The sequence below is a fragment of the Carcharodon carcharias genome, chromosome 9, assembly GCF_017639515.1.
Source record: "Carcharodon carcharias isolate sCarCar2 chromosome 9, sCarCar2.pri, whole genome shotgun sequence".
In the NCBI taxonomy this organism is placed as follows: Eukaryota; Metazoa; Chordata; class Chondrichthyes; order Lamniformes; family Lamnidae; genus Carcharodon; species Carcharodon carcharias.
The window spans coordinates 172754029-172778684 of NC_054475.1; the positions used below are offsets into that span (position 1 = coordinate 172754029).

A 24656-nucleotide genomic window follows, 5' to 3' on the forward strand; every position below is an offset into this window, starting at 1 on the left:
GCCAGCATTTATTGCCCATCCCTAACTGCCCTTGAGGAGGTGTTGGTGAGCTGCCTTCTTGGAACACTGCGGCCCCTGTGATGTAAGTATACCCACAGTGCTATTAGGGAGTTCCAAGATTTTGATCCAGCAACAATGAAGGAATGGCAATATATTTCCAAGTCAGGATGGTGAGTGACATGGAGGGGAACTTCCAGGTGGTAGTGTTCCCATCTATCTTCTGCCCTTGTCCTTGTAGATGGTAGTGGCTGTGGGTTTGGAAGATGCTGCCTAAACAGCATTGGTGAATTACTGCATTGCATCTTGTAGATGGTACACACTGCTGCCATTGTTTGTCAGTGGTGGAAGGAATGAATGTTTGTGGATGCGGTGCCAAGCAAGCGGACTGCTTTGTCTGGATGGTGTCAAGTTTCTTGAGTGCTGCTGAAGCTGCACTCATGCAGGCAAGTGGGGAATATTCCATCACACTTCTAACTTGTGCATTGTAGATGGTGGACAGGCTTTGGGGAATCAGGTGAATTACTCACAGCAGGATTCCTAGCCTCTGACCTGCTCTTGTAGCCACAGTATTTATATGGCTAGTCCAGTTCAGTTTCCAGTCAATGGTAGCCCCAAAGACGTGATTGTGGGGGATTCAGCGATGGCAATACCATGGCGATGATTACATTCTTCCTTGTTGGAGACGATCATTGCCTGGCACTTGTGTTGTACGAACATTATGTGCCACTTGTCAGCCCAAACCTGGATATTGTCCAGGTCTTGCTGCATTTGGATATGGACTGCTTCAGTATCTGGGGAGTCGTGAACGGTGCTGAACATTGTGCAATCATCAGCGAACATCCCTACTTCTGACCTTATAATGGAAGGAAGGTCATTGATGAAGCAGCTGAAGATGGTTGAGCTTCTGAAATGTTGAATCAGTCATTGTCAACTCAGATTAGCAAGGGCCAGATTGACATTTGTGCTTCCAGTCAGCTGAAATGAGTCTTGCTATAGAGACAGATATTCTTAACAGTGGATTGGCATGAAGCTGATTGCTATGAGATGTGACTACGGTGGAGAAACAGGTCAATATCCCACAATACTTGTTAAATTATGCTGATTCTTCAACTTTATATCAGCCCAATTTTACTTGCTAATCACAATGGAAGAGAGCAATACAAGAATGCTGCCCCTCATCAAAACACCCTCCTTGACTGATTGTTTGAATGTGACGGGGGCAAGTATTGTATTGGGTCCCTGTATTCACGAGTTTGCTGAAAGATGATCATAAAAACATAAGAACTAGGGGCAGGAGTAGGCCATTCAGCCTATCAAGCCTGCTCCATCATTCAGTAAGATTATGGTTGATCTGAACGTGGCTTTGACTTTCCTGCCTGCCCCCCATCACCCTCGATTCCCTTGTAGATCAAAAATCTGTCTAACTCAGCCATGAATATATTCAAAATCCCAGCCTCCAGTGTGCTCTCTTGGAAGTGAATACCACAGATTAACGACTCACTGTGAGAAGTAATTCCTCCTCCCTCGTGCTCCCTAGTTCTAAATTCCCTCATGTGAGGAAACATCCTCTCAACATCTATACTGCCAAGTCTCCTCTTATATGTTTTAATAAGATCACCTCTCATTCTTCTAAACTCCAAAGAGTATAGGCCCAGCCTGCTTAATCCTTTCTCATAAGACAACCCGTTCAATCCAGGAATCAACCCAGTGAACCTTCTTTGAGCTGCTTCCAATGCAAGCATGTCCTTCCTTAAGCAAGGAGACCAAAACTGTACACAGTCCTCCAAGTGCTGTTTCGCCAATGCCCTGTACAGCTGTAGCAATATTTCTTAGGACTTTTTCTCTCGTGATAGTGATTGTTGTGAGTTCCTCCCTCCCTTATGCCCCTTGATATAAAAAATGTTAGGTTGCCCACTTTGGTAGAAGGAACAGATGTGTCGAATATTTCCTAAATGGTAAAAGATTAGAAAATGTAGATGTACAAAGGGACCTGGGTGTCCTTGTTCATAAGTCAATGAAAGCTGACATGCAGGTGCAGCAAACTATTAGGAAGGCTAATAGAAAGTCAGCCTTTATCACAAGAGAATTTGAGTACAGGAATAGTGAAGTCTTGCTTCAATTGTACAGAAGCTTGGTTAGACCACACCAGGAGTAGTGTGCCCAGTTTTGGACCCCTTACTTCAGAAAGGATATTATTGCCATAATGGGAGTGCAACAAAGGTTCACCAAACTTGTTCCGGAGATGGCAGGACTGTCTTATGAAGAGAGATTGGACAAACTTGTCTTGTATTCTCTAGTTTCGAAGAATGAGAGGTGATCTCATTGAAACCTACAAAATACTTAAAGGAATAGACAGGATAGATGCAGGTACAATGTTTCCCATGGATGGGGAGTTTAGAACCAGAGGACACAATTTCAAAATAAGGGGGAAGCCACTTAAGACTGAGATGAGGAGAAATCTCTTTACTCAGAGTTGTGAACCTTTGGAACTCTCTACCCCAGGGGTCCCTGGAAGCTCAATCATTGAGTATGTTTAAGGTAGAGATCGACAGATTTCTAATTAACAATAACGTAAAGAGTTATGGGGAAAGTGTGGGTAAAAGTTATTGAAGTGTTTGTTCAGCCATGATCATATTGAATGGCTGAGCAGGCTTGATGGGCTGAATGGCCTTCTCCTGCTCCTATTATAGGGAATCTTTTAGTGCCTTCTACTGTGAAGACAGATACAAAATACTTGTTCAAAGTGTCACTAATTGTGATATTATAGATTTTGTAAAAAAGCTAATCTTCTTTTTAAATGGATACAAGAAGCCTTAAAGATTGCTGCTAGAAGTCACCTGGCCTTTTGCAACTGCAATGTTATCATGCTTTTAGTGAACTCCAGATAAACATATCCAGGCATGTGAAGACATTTGAAATTCAATGTGCATTGCCACAAAGGTATACAGGAACGCATGGACAATGGCCTCCCTGGAGGCGTGAAAAGTTCTTTCCTATCTCACCAAACCTGGAAGGGAGCCATTCAAGTTAATGGCCGACACGTTTAAAAGGTTAACTGGATCTGAAGATGATTCTGAAGAAGAGTCATACGGACTCGAAACGTTAACTGTTTCTCTCTCCACAGATGCTGTCAGGCCTGCTGAGTTTTTCCAGCATTTTCTGTTTTTATTTCAGATTTCCAGCATCCACAGTATTTTGCTTTTATAAAAGGTTAATTATCTCGGCTCAAAGACAATGGATGGGGCTATGCCCCCAGACTTGGGCTAACCCAATACCTAATATGGAAGCATGATTTGACAGTTTGGGATAGTAGCCATTTTGAGTACCGAACTATATAAAATCTGGCTGAGAACAGCCATTTTGTGCAGAGAACCGAGAAGACCTCCTGCAGTCAGTTCTAGCCCGCAGCTCTCAACTGAACTGTGAACAGCATGCGAGAGCTGGGTTTCTCTCTGCCACTGGGAGTCACAGAGAAAGCTGTCCAGAAATCATCACTGTTCTGCTGAAAAAATGGAATCCAGGCAGATTCAAGCTTTATGCCAGCAGAACCAGTAAAGTGACCCTCACACGCTCCCTGATGCTGCTCCACCCGAAACAGCAAACACTAATCAACTACAGAAGCCATCACAGCTGCAGAACACAACACTTCACTCCAGACAACCAAGATTTCAACTGCAAGCTAAAAGCCTGCAATGATATCTCAGAGACTGGTTTGAAATCTCATCTTAAGTTTATTTTCTTTATCTGAATTTTAATCTTTAACTTTTATTTAAGTAACTTTCAGCAGTAGTTTTGCAATAAGCCAATTTCAATGTTGTTTAAGAATAAATACTGACTGCTGGGTTATTCTAAATTGAACAACTCACAAATTAAAAGGGGGTCACACTCCTACCTCTCTTAGGCCACTGAGGAAACGCCTTTACATCGCCATGACAAAAGTTTCTGCCACTTCTTACTTTCCAATTGTTAATTTCCCAATCTCAATCTCCAGGTGCTTACTCCAGCAACTCCCTTCCTTATTATATACTTATAGAAGCTCTAACCATTTATTTTTATGTTTCTTGCTAGTTTACTCTCATTCTAATTTTTCTCTCTATTATCTAATATCGTCCTTTGCTGGTTGCTAAAATTATTCCAATCTTCTGGCTACCACCAATCTTCATAGCATTGTGCACCTTTTATTTCAATTTGATACCATCACAACTTCCTTAGTTGGTATCTAGTGGTGCACCCTTCTCAAGCAGTCTTTCTTTATCAACAAAATATATCTTTAAGAATTATGAAATATCTCCTTAAATGTCTGCCACTGCTTAACTACCATCTTACCTTTAAACCTATTTTTCCAGTCTACTTTAGCCAGCTCTGTCTTCATACTTTATACTCTGCCTTTATTTAAGACACTAGTTTCAAGACCCAAGTTTCTCAACCTAAAATTAAATGTGGAATTCCATGTTATGATCACTTTGCCCTAGAGAATCCTTTACTTTGAGTATAACTAATTCTCTATTATTACACATTCTCTCTCTTCTCTCTCTGCAGGTACCAAGCCCTAAGAGGACGTTGACAACCGTGGACTTCCATGTTAATCTTGCTCTAGAGGTGTGGATCACCCTTCGCTGGTGGTACATTCATCTAATTTGCAAGGTTCTTTAAAAAGGTCATCCTTTATCTACTTTGGTTTTTCATTACACATTAGCAGGTCTAAAATAGTCTGTTCCCTGGTTGGTTCCAGAATGTGTTGTTCGAAGGAACTGTCCTGAATACACTGAATTAACTCATCCTCCAGGCTACCATTGTCAATTTGATTTGTACACCCTATATGAACATTAAAATCTCCCACAATTACGACAGTTCCTTTCTTACAAGCCCCTTTAGCTCTCGATTTATACTACGTCTTACAACGTAGCTACTCCCTTCAGTGACTTCTTATCCTTGATAATTTTTATCTCCACCAAAACTAATTATACATCTTGAGCTTCCAAGCATAGACTATTTCTTGCTATTGTACTGATCTTATCCTTTATCAACAGAGCTGCCCCACTTCCCTTTCCTTTCTTTCTAAGCTTCTGAAATGTCAAATACCCTTGAAAATTCAGTTCCCAGCCTTGGACACTTTGCAACCATGTATCTGTAATAGTTATCATATCATTCTCTTCATTTCCATTTCTCTTATCAATCCATCTTGTTACGAATGTTATGTGCATTCAGATAGAGAGCCTTTTATTCTATCTGCTTACTCTTTTTCCCTACTATAACCTATTTGCTGTTGCACCCTAATGTTTGTATGCTATATCCCTTCCTTTCATGCTCTGGTTAACATTACCCGCATCGCTACTCTGTGCTATTACCTTGTCCTTTCTCTGACTTTCTAAATCTCCGCTCACATGAACCCCCTCCCATTTAGTTTAAAGCCCTCTTTACAGTCCTAGCTATTCTGTTCGCCAGGACACTGGGAGCTTCTTCAACTGGCGAGTCATTCAATTTTTCATGCTCCCCTCTGAAAGCCACTCTTGTTCAATATATCCTCCAAAAGATCCAGAACTCCATATTACTGTAGCTAACAGGTAGACAGCAAAGGTGCTATGAGTAGAAGTACAGCATTCTCAGTTTGACCCCTTTCAGCAAACAAATTTTATTGGCACCCAACTGAGGCACTTCAGAGTAATAGACTATTGCTATTACGAAGCAGAAGCTAGTAGGATCATTCTTGTCCCGCAGAAAGATTGCCCTTTGGCTGATCAAATGTCAGATTAACAGCAGCCGTACAGATGTCTGCAACACAGCCCTGCCCGATCAGCAGTGCAAAGGATACACAGAAAATGAAAGAAAGGAAAAAATAACTAAATTGCAGTTGGCAATGCAATGAATTGCACTGGTTCACTGTATGCCAATTACCTTCACTGGAATCCTCGGCACCTTCTTTGTGTTTTTGACAGAGAATCCTGTCAAGAAAAGGATTTAAAAAGTACAGATCAACATTTCAACTCATTAAATAGTTAAAAGCAGTCCACAAACAAATATGAAATATCTATGAATAGTGGGCTGTACATACAGATATATTCCCTGTGATGGGTCTTCCTTGATCTGGGCTTTATCAAGTTTTGCACAATAATAATGATATGTTCTACGGCAAGTTTTTACATCACATCCAATAGTTGCTCCTGGGCGGTGACAGCAAGAACAGCTCTGTGGAAGGAAAGACAACCACATTAATTTACAACTTACAAATAAATGTATGGGAAAAAAGGTTTTCAATATGAAGGCAAAAAGAGAAACATAGTAAGCATAACTTATATTTTGTCCATCTAATCTCCTTTTCTCATGTTCCATTGAAGGTGAAGATTCCTGTCCCAAATGGTCATTCTTCATTTGAAAGTCTATGTTGTGTCAACAAACTAACAGGTTGTTGCATAGAAATTACAACACGAAATAGGACATTCAATCAGCCCATGTTGTTGTTTATCCTCTATATGAGCTGTAGCCCTAATCCTACTGACAACCCCATTGCCAGATCCCTTTGTCTTACAGGTATCAGTCAATCCAATAAAAGCTGCAATGGTCTTGGCTTCAATCACTAACTCTGATAGTCCAGTCTAAACTCTTAAGCCTGTGTAAAAGGGTTTCTGTCCTCAGCCTTAATATGTTTATTATTAAATGTACGCTCCCTTGTTCTGGGCATCGCAACTGAGACTAACTCTTACTCAATCTCAGCAGTTACTCAACTGCAGGGGTCAGCGGATAAGAGGTAAGAAGAACCCTTGTAATTCTGTCTTCTGCCTAGCCCAAGCAGGGGAGGCCAGCTAAACTGAGATTCACTAACTCAGCATGGATTGGCAAGTGAATCTGGGATCTTCTGATTTATATGGTGCAAATTTTCAGTTCAACCATCAAGGAGTAAAGTAAAAGGTTATTGGTCAAGACACCAGGTGAACCTATCATTCCCTTCTTCCAATAGTGCCATGCAATCTTTTAGGTCCACCAGAGAGGGCACACGGGGCTTCAGATTAACATCTTACCCGAAAGTATTGCCCCTCTGATAGTGTGCGCTCCCTCAGCGCCACCTCTCCAACAGTACGGCACTCACTCAGCGTTGTCCCCGACAGCATGGTGCTCCCTCAGGAGTGAACCTGCGACAGTGCGGCACTCCCACAGTGCTGCCCCTCCGACAGTGCAGCACTCCCACAGTACTGACCCTCTGATAGTGCAGCGCTCCCGCAGTACTGATCCTGGAATGTCAGTCTAGATTTTGCATTCAAGTCTCTGGAGTGGGACATGAGCTCTCAACCTACAGACTCAGAGGTGAATGCACTAATCACTGAACCACAGCTGACAGTTTCGATAATATAGCACTTCATTCATAAAGTTACCATTAAAATTACATTATGGAAAAGAGTCCTCCAGAAGAGGTCTCTCTATAACCGATCCAGCTTTGTGATTCGCAATATGGTGAAACATCTTAACCACAATGAAACAATCAAATATCTTCCCTTCACCCCCCCGGTGGCATTCCATAGGGATCGTTCCCTCCAGGACACCCTGGTCCACTCCTCCAACACCCCCTACTCCTCAACCCCCACCTATGGCACCACCCCATGCCCACGCAAAAGATGCAACACCTGTCCCTTCACTTCGTCTCTCCTCACCGTCCAAGGGCCCAAACACTCTTTTCAAGTGAAGCAGCATTTCACTTCCATTTCCCCCAACTTAGTCTACTGCATTCGTTGCTCCCAATGCAGTCTCCTCTACATTAGAGAGGCCAAACATAAACTGGGCGACCGCTTTGCAGAACACCTGCGGTCTGTCTGCAAGAAAGACCTGTCGCTTGCCATTTTAACACACCACCCTGCTCTCTTGCCCACATGTCTGTCCTTGGCTTGCTGCATTGTTCCAGTGAAGCCCACGCAAACTGGAGGAACAGCACTTCACCTTCCGACTTTACAGCCTTCCGGACTGAATATTGAATTCAACAACTTTAGATCCTGAATTCCCTCCTCCACCCCCACCCCCTTTCTGTTTCTTCCCCCTTCCTTTTGTTTTTTCCAATAATTTATATAGATTTTTCTTTTCCCACCTATTTCCATTATTTTTAATTCTTGTATGCTCTGCTAGTCTTTCCACCCCACCCCCACGAGAGCTGTACCTTGAGTGCCCTACCATCCATTCTTAATTAGCACATTCATTTAGATAATATCACCACCTTCAACACCTGTGTTCTTTTGTCAGTGACAACTTTTGATTATCTGTTCCTATCACTGCTTGCTTGTCCCTACAACCACACCACCCCCCCCAATTTCTCCACCCCACCGCCACCTTAAACCAGCTTATATTTCACCCCTCTCCTTATATTCACTCAGTTCTGTTGAAGGGTCATGAGGACTCGAAACGTCAACTCTTTTCTTCTTCGTCGATGCTGCCAGACCTGCTGAGTTTTTCCAGGTAATTCTGTTTTTGTTTTGAAACAATCAGCTCTGTTGAGTTTCCTTGTTAACTTCCTTCACAATATTGAGGGGGCTAATGTTTTAGTTTGACTTTATTCGAACATGGCCCAAGTGCACAGGTGATAATTCAACATAGCTCTTACATGGTATGTTACATAGGTTTAGTGAAGCCCTCTTCCTAACTTGAAAGCACCGTCTACCCCTGAGCTATGGCTGGAAGTCAAGACCTCACCAGTACCTCATCCAGTCACCAAGATATATTAATGTATATAATGTTATTGAAATTTTTTTTAAAATAGAGGTTTAGTGTGTGTGTGTGTGTGTGTGTGTGTGTGTGTCTTAATTGGATTAAAGCCAGCTAGTCTGGTTGCTTTGATATACAGTAGTTTTGAGGTATAAACAGTAATGTAAAGAGTACATTTGCATTTTGTTGAATAATTCAAAGACTCAGAGGTGAAACCCTGCTAGGAGACATCAAGCAATATGTTTATATTACTAATAATATTGGTCCTATGAAAGGGGTTTTATTGTTAGAAGAGATGGAGCTCAAAGGACCTGGTGATACAATGAGGATTTGCAGTCAAAGGGAAAGGCTGGGTACAACAGAAGGGAATTTGTGCATGCAGGGCAGAGGCATATAATATCTAGACAGCTGTAAGCCTACAACTGTCTGCAAAGGAAGCAAATTGAAAGGAACCTCATTTTGAATTCATAATGTGAAAATGATTTGCCTGGTATCTGTTTAAGTCTATGGGATGTTGTTGCCTTAGTGGAGATTAATTTGGGAATTTGTTAGAAGTTATGATAGTAGCAATCTGTAGCCATGTGTATATGTTTAATTTGTTGTAAATTAATAAATGTTTCATTTAATTTGATATAAAAATCTCTGGAGGTTTGAATTTAGAGTTGCATGTCAAACATACCTATTGAAAATATAGATTATGACAGTTGTTTAAAGTTTCCCTCTGGGGTTTTAAATAACTCAGCCTTTACCAACTATTGCGTCATAACAATTTCCCATTTGTGTGCCACGGTAGAGAGTGGTGGCAGACTTTGTTAAAAATTTATATTTTCACAGCATGTGGGCATTGCTCACCAAACCAGTATTTATCGCCAATTCCATTTGCCCTTGAGGTGGTGGTGATGAACTGCCTTCTTGAACTGCTGCAGTCCATGTGGTGTTGGTACACCCACAATGCTGTTTGGGAGGGAGTTTCTGGATTTTGACCCAGCGACAGTGAAGGAACAGTGATAAAAGCATAAAATTGCGGATGCTGGAAATCCAAATCAAAAACAAAAATACCTGGAAAAACTCTAGATCTGGCAGCATCTGCAGAGAGGAGCACAGTTAACGTTTTGAGTCCGAATGACCCTTCAACAGAACTGAGTAAAAATAGAAGAGAGGTGAAATATAAGCTGGTTTAAGGGGGGTGGGACAAGTAGAGCTGGATAGAGGGCTAGTGATAGGTGGAGATAACCAAAAGATGTCATAGACAAAAGGACAAAGAGGTGTTGAAGGTGGTGACATTATCTAAGGAATGTGCTAATTAAGGGTAGAAAGCAGGATAAGCAAGGTACAGATAGCCCTAGTGGGGGTGGGGTGGGGTGAAGGAATCAAAAAAGGTAGAGTTAAAACAATGGATGGAAATACATTAAAAATAATGGAAGTAGGCGGGAAAGAAAAATCTATATAAATTATTGAAAAAAAAGGGGGGGGGGAAATCGGAAAGGGGGTGAGGATGGAGGAGAGAGTTCATGATCTAAAGTTGTTGAACTCAATATTCATTGTTCCTCCAGTTTGCGTTGAGCTTCGCTGGAACAATGCAGCAAGCCAAAGACGGACATGTGGGCATGAGAGCAGGGTGGAGTGTTGAAATGGCAAGTGACAGGGAGGTCTGGGTAATGCTTGCGGACAGGCCGAAGGTGTTCTGCAAAGCGGTCACCCAGTCTGCGTTTGGTCTCTCCAATGTAGAGGAAACCACATTGAAATGCAGTAGACTAAATTGAGGGAAATGCAAGTGAAATGCTGCTTCACTTGAAAGGAGTGTTTGGGCCCTTGGATGGTGAGGAGAGGGGAAGTAAAGGGGCAGGTGTTTCACCTTCTGTGGTTGCATGGGAAGGTGCCGTGGGAGGGGGGGTGATGGAGGAGCGGGCCAGGGTGTCCCGGAGGGAACGATCCCTGCGGAATGCCGGCGCGGGGTGGGGTGGGGGGGGGGTGAAGGGAAGATGTGTTTGGTGGTGGCATCATGCTGGAGTTGGCGGCAATGGTGGAGGATGATCCTTTGAATGCGGAGGCTGGTGGGGTGATAAGTGAGGACAAGAGAGACCCTATCATGTTTCTGGGGAGGGAGAAGAAGGTGTGAGAGCGGATGCGCGGGAGATGGGCCGGACACGGTTGAGGGCCCTGTCAACCACTGTGGGTGGAAAACCTTGGTTAAGAAAGACGTGATATACTTCCAAGTCAGGATGGTGAGTGGCTTGTAGAAGAACTTGCAGGTGGTGGTGTTCCCATGTATCTGCGGCCCTTGTCCTGCTAGATGGTAGAGATCATAGGTTTGGAAGGTGCTGTCAAAACAGCCTTGGTGAGTTCCTGCAGTGCACCTTATCGATGGTACACACTGCTGCTACTGTGCATTGGTGGTGCAGGGAGTGACTGTTTCTGGATGGGGTGCTAATCAAGCAGGTTGCTTTGTCCTGGATGTCATCAAGCTTCTGGAGTGTTGTTGGAGCTGCACACATCCAGGCAAATGGGGAGTATTCCATCACATGCCTGATTTGTGCCTTATGGATGGTGGACAGGTTTTGGGGAGCCAAGAGGTGAGTTACTCGTTGCACGGTTCCTAGCCTCTGACCTGCCCTTGTAGCCACAACATTGAAATGGCGAGTCCAGTTCAGTTTCTGGTTAATGGCAACCCCCAGGATATTGATAGTGAGTAATTCAATGATGGCAATGCTATTGAAGGTCATGGGGAGATGGTTGGATTCTCTCTTGTTGGAGATGGTCATTGCCTGGCACTTGTGTGAAATGTATATTACATGCCACTTAACAGCCTAAGCCTGAATGTTGTCTATGTCTAACTGCACATGGACAGGGGCTGCTTCAGCATCTGAGGAATCACGAATGGTGCTGAACATTGTGCAATCATCAGCGAACATCCCAACTTCTGAACTTATGATAGAAGGAAGGTCATTGATGAAGCAGCTGAAGATGGCTGGGCCTAGGTTACTACCCTGAGGAACTCCTGCAGTGATGTCCTGGAGCTGATGATTGACCTCCAACAACAACAACCATCTTCCTTTGTGCTAGGTTTGACTCCAACCAGCGGAGAGTTTTCCTCCAGATTCACATTGATTCCAGTTTTGCTAGGGCTCCTTGATGCCACACTCGATCAAATGCTGCCTTGCTGTCAAGGGCAGTCACTCTCACCTCACCTCTTAATTTCAGCTCTTTTATCTCAGGTTGTCAAAACAGTGAGATGATAGGCTGAATGGCCTCTTTCTGAGCTTAACCTTTCTATGGTTCTATGGATCTCAGGCCGCAACCAAGTCAGAAACAAAATGGCCCTGGCGGAAATCAAACCGAGCGTCTGTGAGCAGGTTAATCTTGCATAAGTGATAGAACTGCCACTGACACCTTTCATCACTTTGCTGATGATCAAGAGTAAACTGATGAGGCATGAAATTATTTGGGGCCTAGAAAGTGAATGGGGAGTACCTATTTTTGTTTGCATTGGGGTCAATTACCAGACGTATAGATTTAAAGTAATTGGTAAAAGGATTAGGGGTAGTTGAAGAGAAATATTCACACCCAGAGGGTAGCAGGGGTCTGGAACTCAGTGCCTGAAATAATGGTAGAGGCAGAAACCCCCATTGCATTTACATAGCACTTGGGCTACACAGGGCAACAGACTAAGGGAAGAAGGATTCAGCTGGATAGCTATTTTTCAGTTGGCACAGACACAATGGACCAAATAGCCCTCTTCAGTATGGGAAATTTCTATGATTCTGAGGAGTAGGTGTGATGGCAATATGTTGGTTATTTGGCCCCCATCCTAGTATCCGAGTATTGGTGAAGCTAATCTTGGCATCCCTGTATATCTAGATGAATCAGCAAAGACTGGGAATGAAACCTCAGCCCTTCAGGTTGGCATAGCTTAGTGCTACAGCATGAAGTGACTTTACCCAAGAGCAGGCAGAGAGCAGAGACTAGAAACTGAGATAGAGTTGCATGGCGCTGGTGTCCTGCTAGAAATTGGGAACCATGCAAAAACAGACACACATAAAAGGAAAAATGTAGTCACTCTTCCTCCAAAGAAATTTATATAGATATTTTATAGAAATTGCAACTACTTTTATGCACACTTTGCATACAAATCTCAAAATTTAAAAGAGCAATTAAGAAAGCCACATACCAGCTTGTTTCCCCTTTTTATTTCCTTCTTAATGTCTTCAAGCAAGAAGCCACCAAGAGTCTCATTCTCAGAGTGTGAGGTCACTAGAGCAGATGAAAATAACTAGAGGTAGGAAGAAAAAGTATTATCAGCTTGCTGCAGGACAAACTTCACATATACTGCCTGCAGATCTCTTGTAGAATCTGTCTGGTTACACACCAGAAAATCTCTAAATTTAACACATGGATGATGGGTTTATTTAGCATTTGGGGCATGATCCAGGAAGTCCTGGTGAGTGGGAAAAAAATAATTTGCCAATATAAGTAATGAAGGGAAACTAAGCCAGCTGAAAGTGACTCATTACAGAGGTTATTGATGAGCTCATGGAGATGACCACACATCTCTGCTGCTTCCTTAGCTCAGTGGGTAAATACTCCATGTAGTGGGATACCATCATATACGTCAGGGTTTGTTGCAACCAATTGCTAAACAGAGGCTAACTGGATTCAAGCAAGAATATGACCGAATCTTGGTCAGCTTCTGCCTGCCCAGGCTCATTCACTGATGCTCATTGAGCACAGTAGTGAAGATTCACCAGCACCAACCAACAAACCATTGCAGAAAATCCCATTGTCAATCTAACTAGCTTAGGACTCTTAAGCGACTGCTGCTTCTCTTTACTTACCATACATTTGTGATGTGCTGCCATCTTCTGGCTTTGGGCTACTAACAACTGGCCACAATGCTCCTCTTTATTGAGTTTACAGAAAGCACATTTTGGTTGTCTCGAACCCCTCCTCTTCCCCTTAGAATCAGCTGCCATCATTCAAACTGGCCTCAGGTTGGAATCTTCAAAAAGGAATAAAGAAAGATACGCAGTGAATTATTGGAATGGATAGGCAACATTCATTGGCATACTTATAGTTTTAAAACCATTTTGAGCATTTAGAATGTCATGTTAATTGCTCTTTAAAAGAATCCAATTTAGTAAAATGGGGAAACTTCTTTGAACTTGCAAATATCAAGAGATAATGTTACCATGCTTGCAGTTAGTTTCATAAAACATCTTATAATGATGTTCAATGCACACAAAGCTTTTCTTTTTGCATATCTGATTGCACGTGGCAAAAATGCCACGCAAATAAAAAGTTCTATTTGGAAATGACAAGTTGTCTTTTTAAAATGCCTATGTATTTTACATTTTTGAGATATTTAGTCCATTGTAATTATGTTAGCAGGATCATGACTGTAATCTTTTCGCATATCAGGAAACGGCAATAAATATTTAGGTAAGCTTAGCATATGATTGGATGCCTGCTCAGATATTGTAGTTACAGATAATAAAAACATTGTGTACACCTGCAATTAATACTTCCAAATAGGGAATCTACCACTAAGTAAGCTACAGATAAAAGTAACTGGGGAAATGATAAAGTCACACCACAGTTGGGCACAGGTCCTCAGATTAGTGTTTAAGAACAGAATCAGTCAGCGTAGGAATTGGAACACTGCGTGGAAGTCAGGTTTTTAAACTGCTGTCAAAAGAGTGCAACACCTCTGAAAACCTCAGGCAAGATAGTAACTTCAATCAACAATTATGTCTGCATTCCATACAGGAGCTTTGCTTACATTCCTTCAAGTCCTCTTTATACAGGAAGATGCTTTGTGAGATTTGATTTATTTTCTTTCACTCCTACTTGGCACTGAATGTTGCATTTGTATCTAAATTAGACTATTAAATAAATCCCACAAGTTAGTAGGCGGGGCACTGGATGCCGCAGGAAAATTTTACATTTTATTAGCATGCAAACAAAACCAAATGTAACCATTCTCGACTGAGACATGTGAACAGCCTCCACTAAACGGGAACAGGATGAAGCACTAGATGAATGCTTTATTTCAAAGAATAGCCTCCTGCTGTGCTATAACCATCCTATGAAAATCACAGGTATTCAGCATTTACTGAAATGTTAGATGTGATACACTTTCACTACATTCTCATGTTTCCTTCTCCCCAGGAGGTGGCAGCAGCATAGTGGTATTGCCACTGGGCTAGAAATCCAGAGGCCTAGGGTAATGCTCTGGGGACCTGGGTTCAAACCCCACCAAGGCAGAAGATGGAATTTGAATTCAATAAAAAATCTGGAATGATAAGACTAATGATGACCATGAAACCATTGTCAATTGTTTAAAAACCCAGCTGGTTCACTAATGTCCTTTAGCGAAGGAAATCAGATCCATGGCAATGTGGTTAACTCTTAATTTTGTTTTATTCATTTACAGGATGTGGGCGTCGCTGGCTGGGCCAGCATTTATTGCCCATCCTTAACTGCCCCTTGAGAAGGTGGTGGGTGGTGAGCTGCCTTCTTGAACCGCTGCAGTACCTGTGATGTAGGTATACCCACAGTGCTGTTAGGGAGGGAGTTCCAGGATTTTGATCCAGTGACAGTGAAGGAATGGCAATATATTTCCAAGTCAGGATGGTGAGTGACATGGAGGGGCACTTCCAGGTCGTGGTGTTCCCATCTATCTGCTGTCCTTGTCCTTCTAGATGATAGCACTCTGAAATGCCCTCTGACATGGTCTAGTTAGCCATTCAGTTTCTCAAGGGCAATCAGGGATGGGCAATGAATGCTGGCCTATCTAGCGATATGCACATCCCATGAATTAATAAAAGAAATACCAATCACTTTGCCATAGTTCCATTTTCATGCAGTTTTTAAACTTTGGAATCCTTTTGCACTTTCTGCAATATCCCTCAACAGGATATATAAAAGTTGGTAATGTGATAGATGAAACTTTAATCTTGATTTTTTTGAGTAGCACCCACCTCAGAACTCATTCTTCCAAGGTTAAACTCCACAGACACAGGTTTAGCTGTAAACGGGGACAAACTTAAGTTCTCGAAGGAGTTGAAAAGGGTCACTTTCACTGCATTTTTGAAAGAGTAATAATGCTTTACATACTAATGTTTAGAGATTGATTTTCTTCTATATCTTAGCTTCACATTCAAGTTACATCACCATTATATGACTTGAATCAACCAGATCATTTTATAAGCATGCTAGGAGGTAGGTGGTCACTGCAAACACACATTCTTTTTCCGAGGGTCTTCCTTTCCCACACATTTGTTTGAGTAGTGAGACACCAGTCTTATGTGAAAAAGTAAGGAAGTGTAGAATTTAACCTCAGTAACAAATCAGCCCCGAGGCTCATTTGACTTTAAAACTTAAGCCACCAAATTAGTGTACTGGAATTCACTACACTATTAAATTGCGCTTCTAACAGAAAAATAAGCCTACGTGTTGCATATATATGAACATACGAATTAGGAGTAGGAGTAGGCCATTCAGCCCCTTGAGCCTGCTCCACCATTCAGTAAGATCACGGCTGGCCTGACTGTGGCCTCAACTCCACACTCCATCTAATCCCGATGACCTTTGATTGCCCACTTAGCAAGAAGTGAAATCAGACAAAGCGAGGCAAGGAAGAAGATATCTGAAGGAGTTATCAAAAGCTTGGTCAAAGATGTATGTTTTACATAACACAAGATGATACAAAATAGGAGCAGAAGGCCATTCGGTCCCTCAAGCCTGTGGTCAATACTATCATGACTAACAAGAGAGTCCAAGGGTATTGGGAGTAGTTGAGGCCACAATCAGATCAGCCATGAGCCTCGTCCTGCTCCTGATATATATGTTTATGTACAAACAATTTTCAGTCAACTCCACTTTCCAACCTACTCCCATTTCCCTGAGATATCAAAAATCTTTCTATCCCAGACTTTGAAAAAAATCAATGATGGAGCATCCACAACCCTCTTGAGTGAAGAAATTTCTCCTCATCTCAGTCCTAAGTGATTGATATAAGCAAAAAACTGCAGATGCTGGAAATCGAAAACAAAAACAAAAATAAAAATACCTGGAAAAACTCAGCAGGTCTGACAGCATCTGCTGGGAGGAACACAGTTAACGTTTCGAGTCCGTATAACTCTTCAACAGAACTAAGGAAAAATAGAAGCGAGGTGAAATATAAGCTGGTTTAAGGGGGGGATGGGACAAGTAGAGCTGGATAGAGGGCTAGTGATAGGTGGAGTTTGGCAAAAGATGTCATAGACAAAAGGAAAAGAGGTGTTGACGGTGGTGATATTATCTAAGGAATGTGCTAATAGGTGACATTAAGGGTAGAAAGCAGGACGAGCAAGGTACAGATAGCCCTAGTGGAGGTGGAGTGGGGGAAGGGATCGAAATAGGCTAAAAGGTAGAGATAAAACAATGGATGGAAATACAAGTGATTGACTTCTCATCATGTGGCTGCATCCCCATGTTCTAGATTCTCCAGCTAGGGGAAACAATCTGTGTCTACCTCATCAAGCCCTTTCAACAACTTGTATGTTTCAAAGAGATCACTTCTCATTCTTCTCCAGAGAATATAGATTAAATTTACCCTAGTCTCTCCATTGGGCAACTCTCTCACCCCAAGAACCAATACAGTGAACCTTCACTGTACTGCATCCAATGCAAGGATATCCTTTCTTAAATATGGAGATCAAACCTGCACAAAGTACTTCAGATGTGGTCTCAACAAAGCCCTATGCAATTGCAGCAAGTCTTCCTTATTCTTGTACTCCAATCCCCTTGCAATAAAGGCCAACATGCCATTTGCTTCCTAATTGTTTGCTGTACCTACATGCTAACTTTGTGTTCCTTGTATGAGTAATTAAAGTCTCTCTGAACATGAACTTACAAGTTTCACACCTTTGAAAAAATATTCTTTGCTATTCTTGCTACTCAAGTGAATATCATACTTTCTCACATCATACTCCACCTGCCATCTTATTGTTCACTCATTTAACCTGTTTATATCCCTCTGCAGTCTCTAAGCCCTACCCACAGCTTGCTATCCCACCTAGGTTTGTATCGTAAGAAAACTTGGATACATTGTTCTCCATCTTTTTGTCTAAGTTATTAATATAGATTGTAAATAGTTCATAAGGTCATAAGAAATAGGTGGTGGTCATTCGGCCCATTGAGCCCATTCCCTCATTTCTATTTTTCCTTAGTTCTACTGAAGAGTCATATGGACTCGAAATGTCAACTGTATCTCTCTCCGCAGATACTGTCAAACCTGCTGAGCTTTTCCAGCTATTTTGGTTTTTGTTCCATCTTTCAATAAGATCGTGATTGATCTAACTGTGGCCTTAACTTCACTTTCCTGCCTGTCCCTATAACCCTTAACTATCATGTTTTAATAAGATCCAAGCCAGCTGGTGAAGTTGAAACCAAGGCACAGAATTTTTCTTTATTGAGAGTTTATTGACTTGTTCAGTCTCATAGCTCTCCATTCACTCAACCCAGTGTCGCAGTTATCCCCTATTTAAACTACTTTGGTGAACCAATTAAAAATATCCCCTATTTATACATGCTCAAAGACAATTAATTAGCACATTCGTTTAGATAATATCACCAACTTTACTTTAACACCTATGTGTTCTATTGTACTATTGTCGTTGACATCTTTTGATGATCTGCTTCTATCACTGCTTGTTTGTCCCTACAACCACACCCCCCTCCTCCACCTCTCTGTCTCTCTATCTCTCCGCCCCCCACACACAAACCTTAAACCAGCTTATATTTCAGCTCTTTCCTGGACTCGAACTCAAGTTCTGTCGAAGGGTCATGAGGACTCGAAACGTCAACTCTTTTCTTCTCCGCCGATGCTGCCAGACCTGCTGAGTTTTTCCAGGTAATTCTGTTTTTGTTTTTAATACCAATAGTCGTCTGGCAGTGCAAACTTAAGCATTGTTTGAAAAAAAACAGGTTTGCGAATCTTTTCGTCCTAGAAATATAGAAAATAGGAGGTCTTTTGGCCCTCTGAGCTTGCTCCAACATTCAATATGATCATGGCTGATCCTCTATCTCAACGCTGTACTCCTGCGCTCTCCCCATACCCTTGATGCCTTTAGGGCCCAGAAATTTATTTCCTTCCTAAATATATTCAGTATATAAAAATATAGCCTTCTTTGGTAGAGAATTCCATAGTTTCACCACCCTCTGAGTGAAGAAGTTTCTCCTCAACTCAGTCCTAAATGGTCTACCCCATATTCTGAGACTGTGACCCCTTGTTCTAGACCCCCAGCCAGAGGAAATAGCATCCCTGCATCGAGTCTGTCCAGGCCTGTCAGAATTTTATATATTTCAATGAGACCTCCTCTCATTCTTCTAAACCCCAGTGAATACAGGCTTAGTCAGCCCAATCTTTCCTCATAAGACAATCCTGCCATCGCAGGAATCAGTCTGATGAGTCTTCGCTGCACTCCTTCTACGGCAAGTATATCCTTTCTGAGGTAAGGAGACCAAACTGCACACAATACTCCAGGTGTGGTCTCATTAAGGCCCTGTATAGCTGCAGTAAGACATCCTTGCTCCTGAACTCAAGTCCTTTCACAATGGAAGGTCAACATTCCATTTGCCTTCTTAACTGCTTGCTGCACCTGCTTGCTTGCTTTCAGTGATTGGGATGCAAGGGCACCCAGGTCCCTTTATACATCAACATTTCCTAACTTATCACGATTTAAATAAACTCTGCCATTCTGTTTTTCCTACTGAAGTGGATAATTTCACACTTATCCACATTAAACTGCATCTGCCATGTATTTGTCCACTCACTCAACCTGTTTTAATCGCTTTGAAGCCTCTTAACATCCTCCTCATTGCCCACATTCCCACCAAGTTTCATGTCATCAGCAAACTTGGAAATATCACATTTGGTTCCCTCATCCAAATCATTGATATATATGGTGAATAGCTGGGGCCCAAGCACTGATCCCTGCAGTACCCCACTCCAACTGGAGGGGGTGCAGAGGAGGTTCACCAGGATGTTGGCCGGGATGAAACATTTAAGTTATGAAGAGAGCTTGGATAGACTTGGAAACAAGAACAGAATTACCTGGAAAAACTCAGCAGGTCTGGCAGCATCGGCGGAAAAAAAAAGAGTTGACGTTTCGAGTCCTCATGACGCTTCAACAGAACTGAGTGAATATTAATAGAGGGGTGAAATATAAGCTGGTTTAAGGTGGGGGGGTGTAGAGAAGTGGGGGGGGGATGTGGTTGTAGGGACAAGCAAGCAGTGATAGGAGCAGATAATCAAAAGGTGTCACAGGCAAAGGAACAAAGAGTTGTTGAAGGTGGTGATATTATCTAAACAAATGTGCTAATTAAGAATGGATGGCAGGGCACTCAAGGTACAGCTCTAGTGGGGGTGGGGTGGAAAGACTAGCAGGGCATACAAGAATTAAAAATAATGCAGATAGGTGGGAAAAGAAAAATCTATATAAATTATTGGGAAAAACAAAAGGAAGGGGGAAGAAACGGAAAGTGGGTGGGGATGGAGGAGGGAGTTCAAGATCTAAAGGTGTTGAATTCAATATTCAGTCCCCAAGGCTGTAAAGTGCCCAGTTGAAAGATGAGGTGCTGTTCCTCCAGTTTGCGTTGGGCTTCACTGGAACAATGCAGCAAGCCAAGGACAGACATGTGGGCAAGAGAGCAGGGTAGAGTGTTAAAATGGCAAACGACAGGAAGGTTTGGGTCTTTCTTGCGGACAGACCGCAGGTGTTCTACAAAGCGGTCGCACAGTTTACGTTTGGTCTCTCCAATGTAGAGGAGACTGCATTGGGAGCAACGAATGCAGTAGACTAAGTTGGGGGAAATGCAAGTGAAATGCTGCTTCACTTGAAAGGAGTGTTTGGGCCCTTGGACGGTGAGGAGAGAGGAAGTGAAGGGGCAGGTGTTGCATCTTTTGCGTGGGCATGGGGTGGTGCCATAGGAGGGGGTTGAGGAGTAGGGGGTGATGGAGGAGTGGACCAGGGTGTCCCGGAGGGAACAATCCCTACAGAATGCCGATAGGTGGGGTGATAAGTGGGATGATCCTTTGAATGCGGAGGCTGGTGGGGTGATAAGTGAGGACAAGGGGGACCCTATCATGTTTCTGGGAGGGAGGAGAAGGCGTGAGGGCGGATGCGCGGGAGATGGGCCGGACACGGTTGAGGACCCTGTTAACGACTGTGGGTGGAAAACCTCGGTTAAGGAAGGAAAACCTCGGTTAAGGAAGGAGGAGGACAAGTCAGAGGAACTGTTTTTGATGGTAGCATCATCAGACCAGATGCGACGGAGGCATCTGTTCTGAAGATTCTACCTTCAAAAACAGTTACTCTGACATGTCCTCTTCCTTCCTTAACCGAGGTTTTCCACCCACGGTCGTTGACAGGGCCCTCAACCGTGTCCAGCCCATCTCCCGCGCATCCGCCCTCGCGCCTTCTCCTCCCTCCCAGAAACATGATAGGGTCCCCCTTTTCCTCACTTATCACTCCACCAGCCTCCACATTCAAAGGATCATCCTCCGCCATTTCCGCCAACTCCAGCATGATGCCACCACCAAACACATCTTCCCTTACCCCCCTGACGGCATTCCGTAGGGATCGTTCCCTCCAGGACACCCTGGTCCACTCCCCCATCACCCCCTACTCCTCAACCCCCACCTATGGCACCTCCCCATGCCCACGCAAAAGATGCAACACCTGCCCCTTCACTTCCTCTCTGCTCACCGTCCAAGGGCCCAAACACTCCTTTCAAGTGAAGCAGCATTTCACTTGCATTTCCCCCAACTTAGTCTACTGCATTCGTTGCTCCCAATGCAGTCTCCTCTACATTGGGGAGACCAAACATAAACTGGGCGACCGCTCTGCAGAACACCTGCGGTCTGTCCACAAGAATGACCCAAACCTCCCTGCCGCTTGCCATTTTAACATTCCACCCTGCTCTCTTGCCCACATGTCTGTCCTTGGCTTGCTGCACTGTTCCAGTGAAGCCCAACGCAAACTGGAGGAACAGCACCTCATCTTCCGACTAGGCACTTTACAGCCTTGGGGACTGAATATTAAATTCAATAACTTTAGATCTTGAACTCCCTCCTCCATCCCCACCCCCTTTCTGTTTCTTCCCTCTTCCTTTTGTTTTTTCCAATAACTTATATAGATTTTTCTTTTCCCACCTATTTGCATTATTTTTAAATCTTGTATGCCCTGCTAGTCTTTCCACCCCACCCCCACTAGAGCTGTACCTTGAGTGCCCTGCTATCCATTCTTAATTAGCAAATTTGTTTAGATATCACCACCTTCAACACCTCATTGTTCCTTTGTCTGTGACATCTTTTGATTATCTGCTCCTATCACTGCTTGCTTGTCCCTACAGCCACACCACCCCCCCCAAACAAACCAGCTTATATTTCACCGTTCTCTTCATATTCACTCAGTTTTGTTGAAGGGTCATGAGGACTCAAAACGTCAACTCTTTTCTTCTCCGCCGATGCTGCCTGACCTGCTGAGTTTTTCCAGGTAGTTCTGTTTTTGTTTTGGATTTCCAGCATCCGCAGTTTTTTATTTTTATGTTTGGATAGACTTGGGTTTTCATTGGAGCAGGGAAGACTGAGGGGCAACCTGATCGAGGTGTACAAGATTATGAGGGGCATGGACAGGGTGGATAGAGAGCAGCTGTTCCCCTTAGTTGAAGGGTCAGTCCCAAGGGGGCATAAGTTCAAGGTGAGGGGCAGGAGGTTTAGGGGGGATGTGAGGAAAAACTTTTATTACCCGTAATCCCATGTGCTTTAATTTTACACACTAACCTCTTATGTGGGACTTTATCAAAAGCTTTCTGAAAATCCAAATATGCCACACCCAATCGTTCTCTCTTATCTGTTTTGCTAGTTACGTCCTCATAGAACTCCAGTAGATTTGTCAAACATGATTTCCCTTTCATAAATCCATGTCAACTTCATCTAATCCCATTGATATTTTCTGACTGTCCTGTTTTCACAGCCTTTATCATAGACTCTAGCATTTTCCCTACTCCTGAGGTTAGACCAACCGGTCTGCAATTCACTATTTTCTTCCTCCTTTTTTAAATAGTGGGGTTACATTTGCCACCCTCCAATCTGCCAGGGTTGTTCCAGAATCTACAGAATTTTGGATGACGACAACTAACGCATCCACTATTTCCTTGGCCACCTCCTTTAGTACCCTGGGATATGGATTATTGAGCCCTGGGGATTTATCGGAAACTGAATTGGGCTAGCCAGAGTGGCTAAAACAGCAGGTCAGAAGCTAGGAATAGTGCAACGAGTAACTCATCCCCTGACTCCCCAAAGCCTGTCCACCATTTACAAGGCACAAGTCAGGAGTGCGATGGAAAACTCCCCACTTGCCTGGTTGGGTGCAGCTTCCACAACACTCAAGAAGCTTGAAACCATCCAGGGCAAAGCAGTCCATTTGATTGGCACCACATACACAAACATTCACTCCCTCCACCACCGACACACAGTAGCAGCAAGATACACTACAGAAACTTACCAAGGCTCCATTGACAGCACTTTCCAAACCCATGACCACTATCATCTAGAAGGACAAGGGCAGCAGGTACATGGGAACACCATCATCTGGATGTTCCACTCCAAGCCACTCACCATCCTCACTTGAAAATATATCGCCGTTCCTTCACTGTCGCTGGGTCAAAATCCTGGAACTCCCTTCTTAACAGCACTGTGGGTGTACCTACACACATGGACTGCAGCGGTTCAAGGAGGCAGCTCACCATCACCTTCTCAAGAGGAAACAGGGATGGGCAATAAATGCTGGCCCAGCCATCGAAGGCCACATCCCATGAATGATTTTTTAAAAATGTAAAGTCACCCAGGATCACTGTAGCACCCTTGTTACATGCATCTCTAATTTCCTGTTTAATGCCGTCCCATACCTTATCACTACTATTTAGGGGCCTATAGACAATGCCCACTAATGGTTTCCGCCCTTTGTTGCTTCTTAGCTCCACACAGACTGATTCTACATCTAGATTTTCTAAGACAATATCATCTCGCACAATCGCACTGATTGCTTCCTTAACTGACAATGCCATGCCACCCCCTTTTCCTCTTTGCCTGTCCATCCTAAATTTTGGGTACCCTTGGATATTCGGTTCCCAGCCTTGGTCACCCTGCAGCCATGTCTCTGTAATCGCAAACATATTGTACCCATTTACATCTATTTGTGCTGTTAATCTATCTACCTTATTGTGAATGCTCCGTGCATTCAGATACAATGCCCTTAGACTTGACTTTTTAACATTTTTACATATTTTTTTTGTACTATGGTCCTATTTGCTGCTCGCCCTCGTTTCCTCTGCCTTCCACTTTTTCTTTCTACTTTTCTGTCTTTCATTCTTATCTTTGTTTCCCTCTCGTGTCTCCCCCTCGTGTCTCCCCGCTCAGGTTCCCATCCCCCTGCCAACCTGGACCCTCCCCCACAGTACTAACGAACACCCCTGCAAGGATATTGGTCCCGGCCCTGCTGGGTGCAACCTGTCCAGCTTATACAAGTGCCATCTTCCCTAGAACTGCTCCCAATGCCTCTGGAATCTAAATCCCTCCCTCCTACACCATCTCTCCAGCTATGCATTCATCTGGTCTATTCTCTTATCCCTGATCTCGCTAGCACCTGGCACTGGGAGCATCCCTGAGATTACTACCTTTGAGGTCCTGCTTTTTAATTTATTTCCTAGCTCCCTATATTCTGCTTTCAGGGCCTCATCCCTCTTTTTACCTATGTAGTTGGTACCGATATGAATTGTAACCTCCGGCTGTTCACCCTCCCCCTTCAGCATGTCCTGCAGCCACTCAGTGACATCCTTGGCCCTGGCACCAGGGAGGTATCATACCATCCTGGTGTCACATCTGCAGCTGCAGAAACGTCCATCTGTTCCCTTTACGATAGAATCCCCTA

General features: G+C 43.3%; 1 protein-coding gene across 2 annotated transcripts in view; it reads right to left on the reverse strand.

The window, feature by feature from the left end:
* Positions 1–24656, reverse strand: part of phf6 (PHD finger protein 6) — a 90724-nt gene that overhangs the window by 34511 nt on the left and 31557 nt on the right. For both annotated transcript variants that reach the window (XM_041196324.1, XM_041196323.1), the window contains exons 3-6: positions 13515–13678; positions 12851–12952; positions 6053–6186; positions 5896–5942 (exon numbers count right to left, since the gene is read on the reverse strand). In XM_041196324.1, the coding sequence (XP_041052258.1) occupies positions 5896–5942; positions 6053–6186; positions 12851–12952; positions 13515–13655 (424 nt within the window). In that variant the 5' untranslated portion in view covers positions 13656–13678. The remainder of the gene's footprint in view (positions 1–5895; positions 5943–6052; positions 6187–12850; positions 12953–13514; positions 13679–24656) is intronic.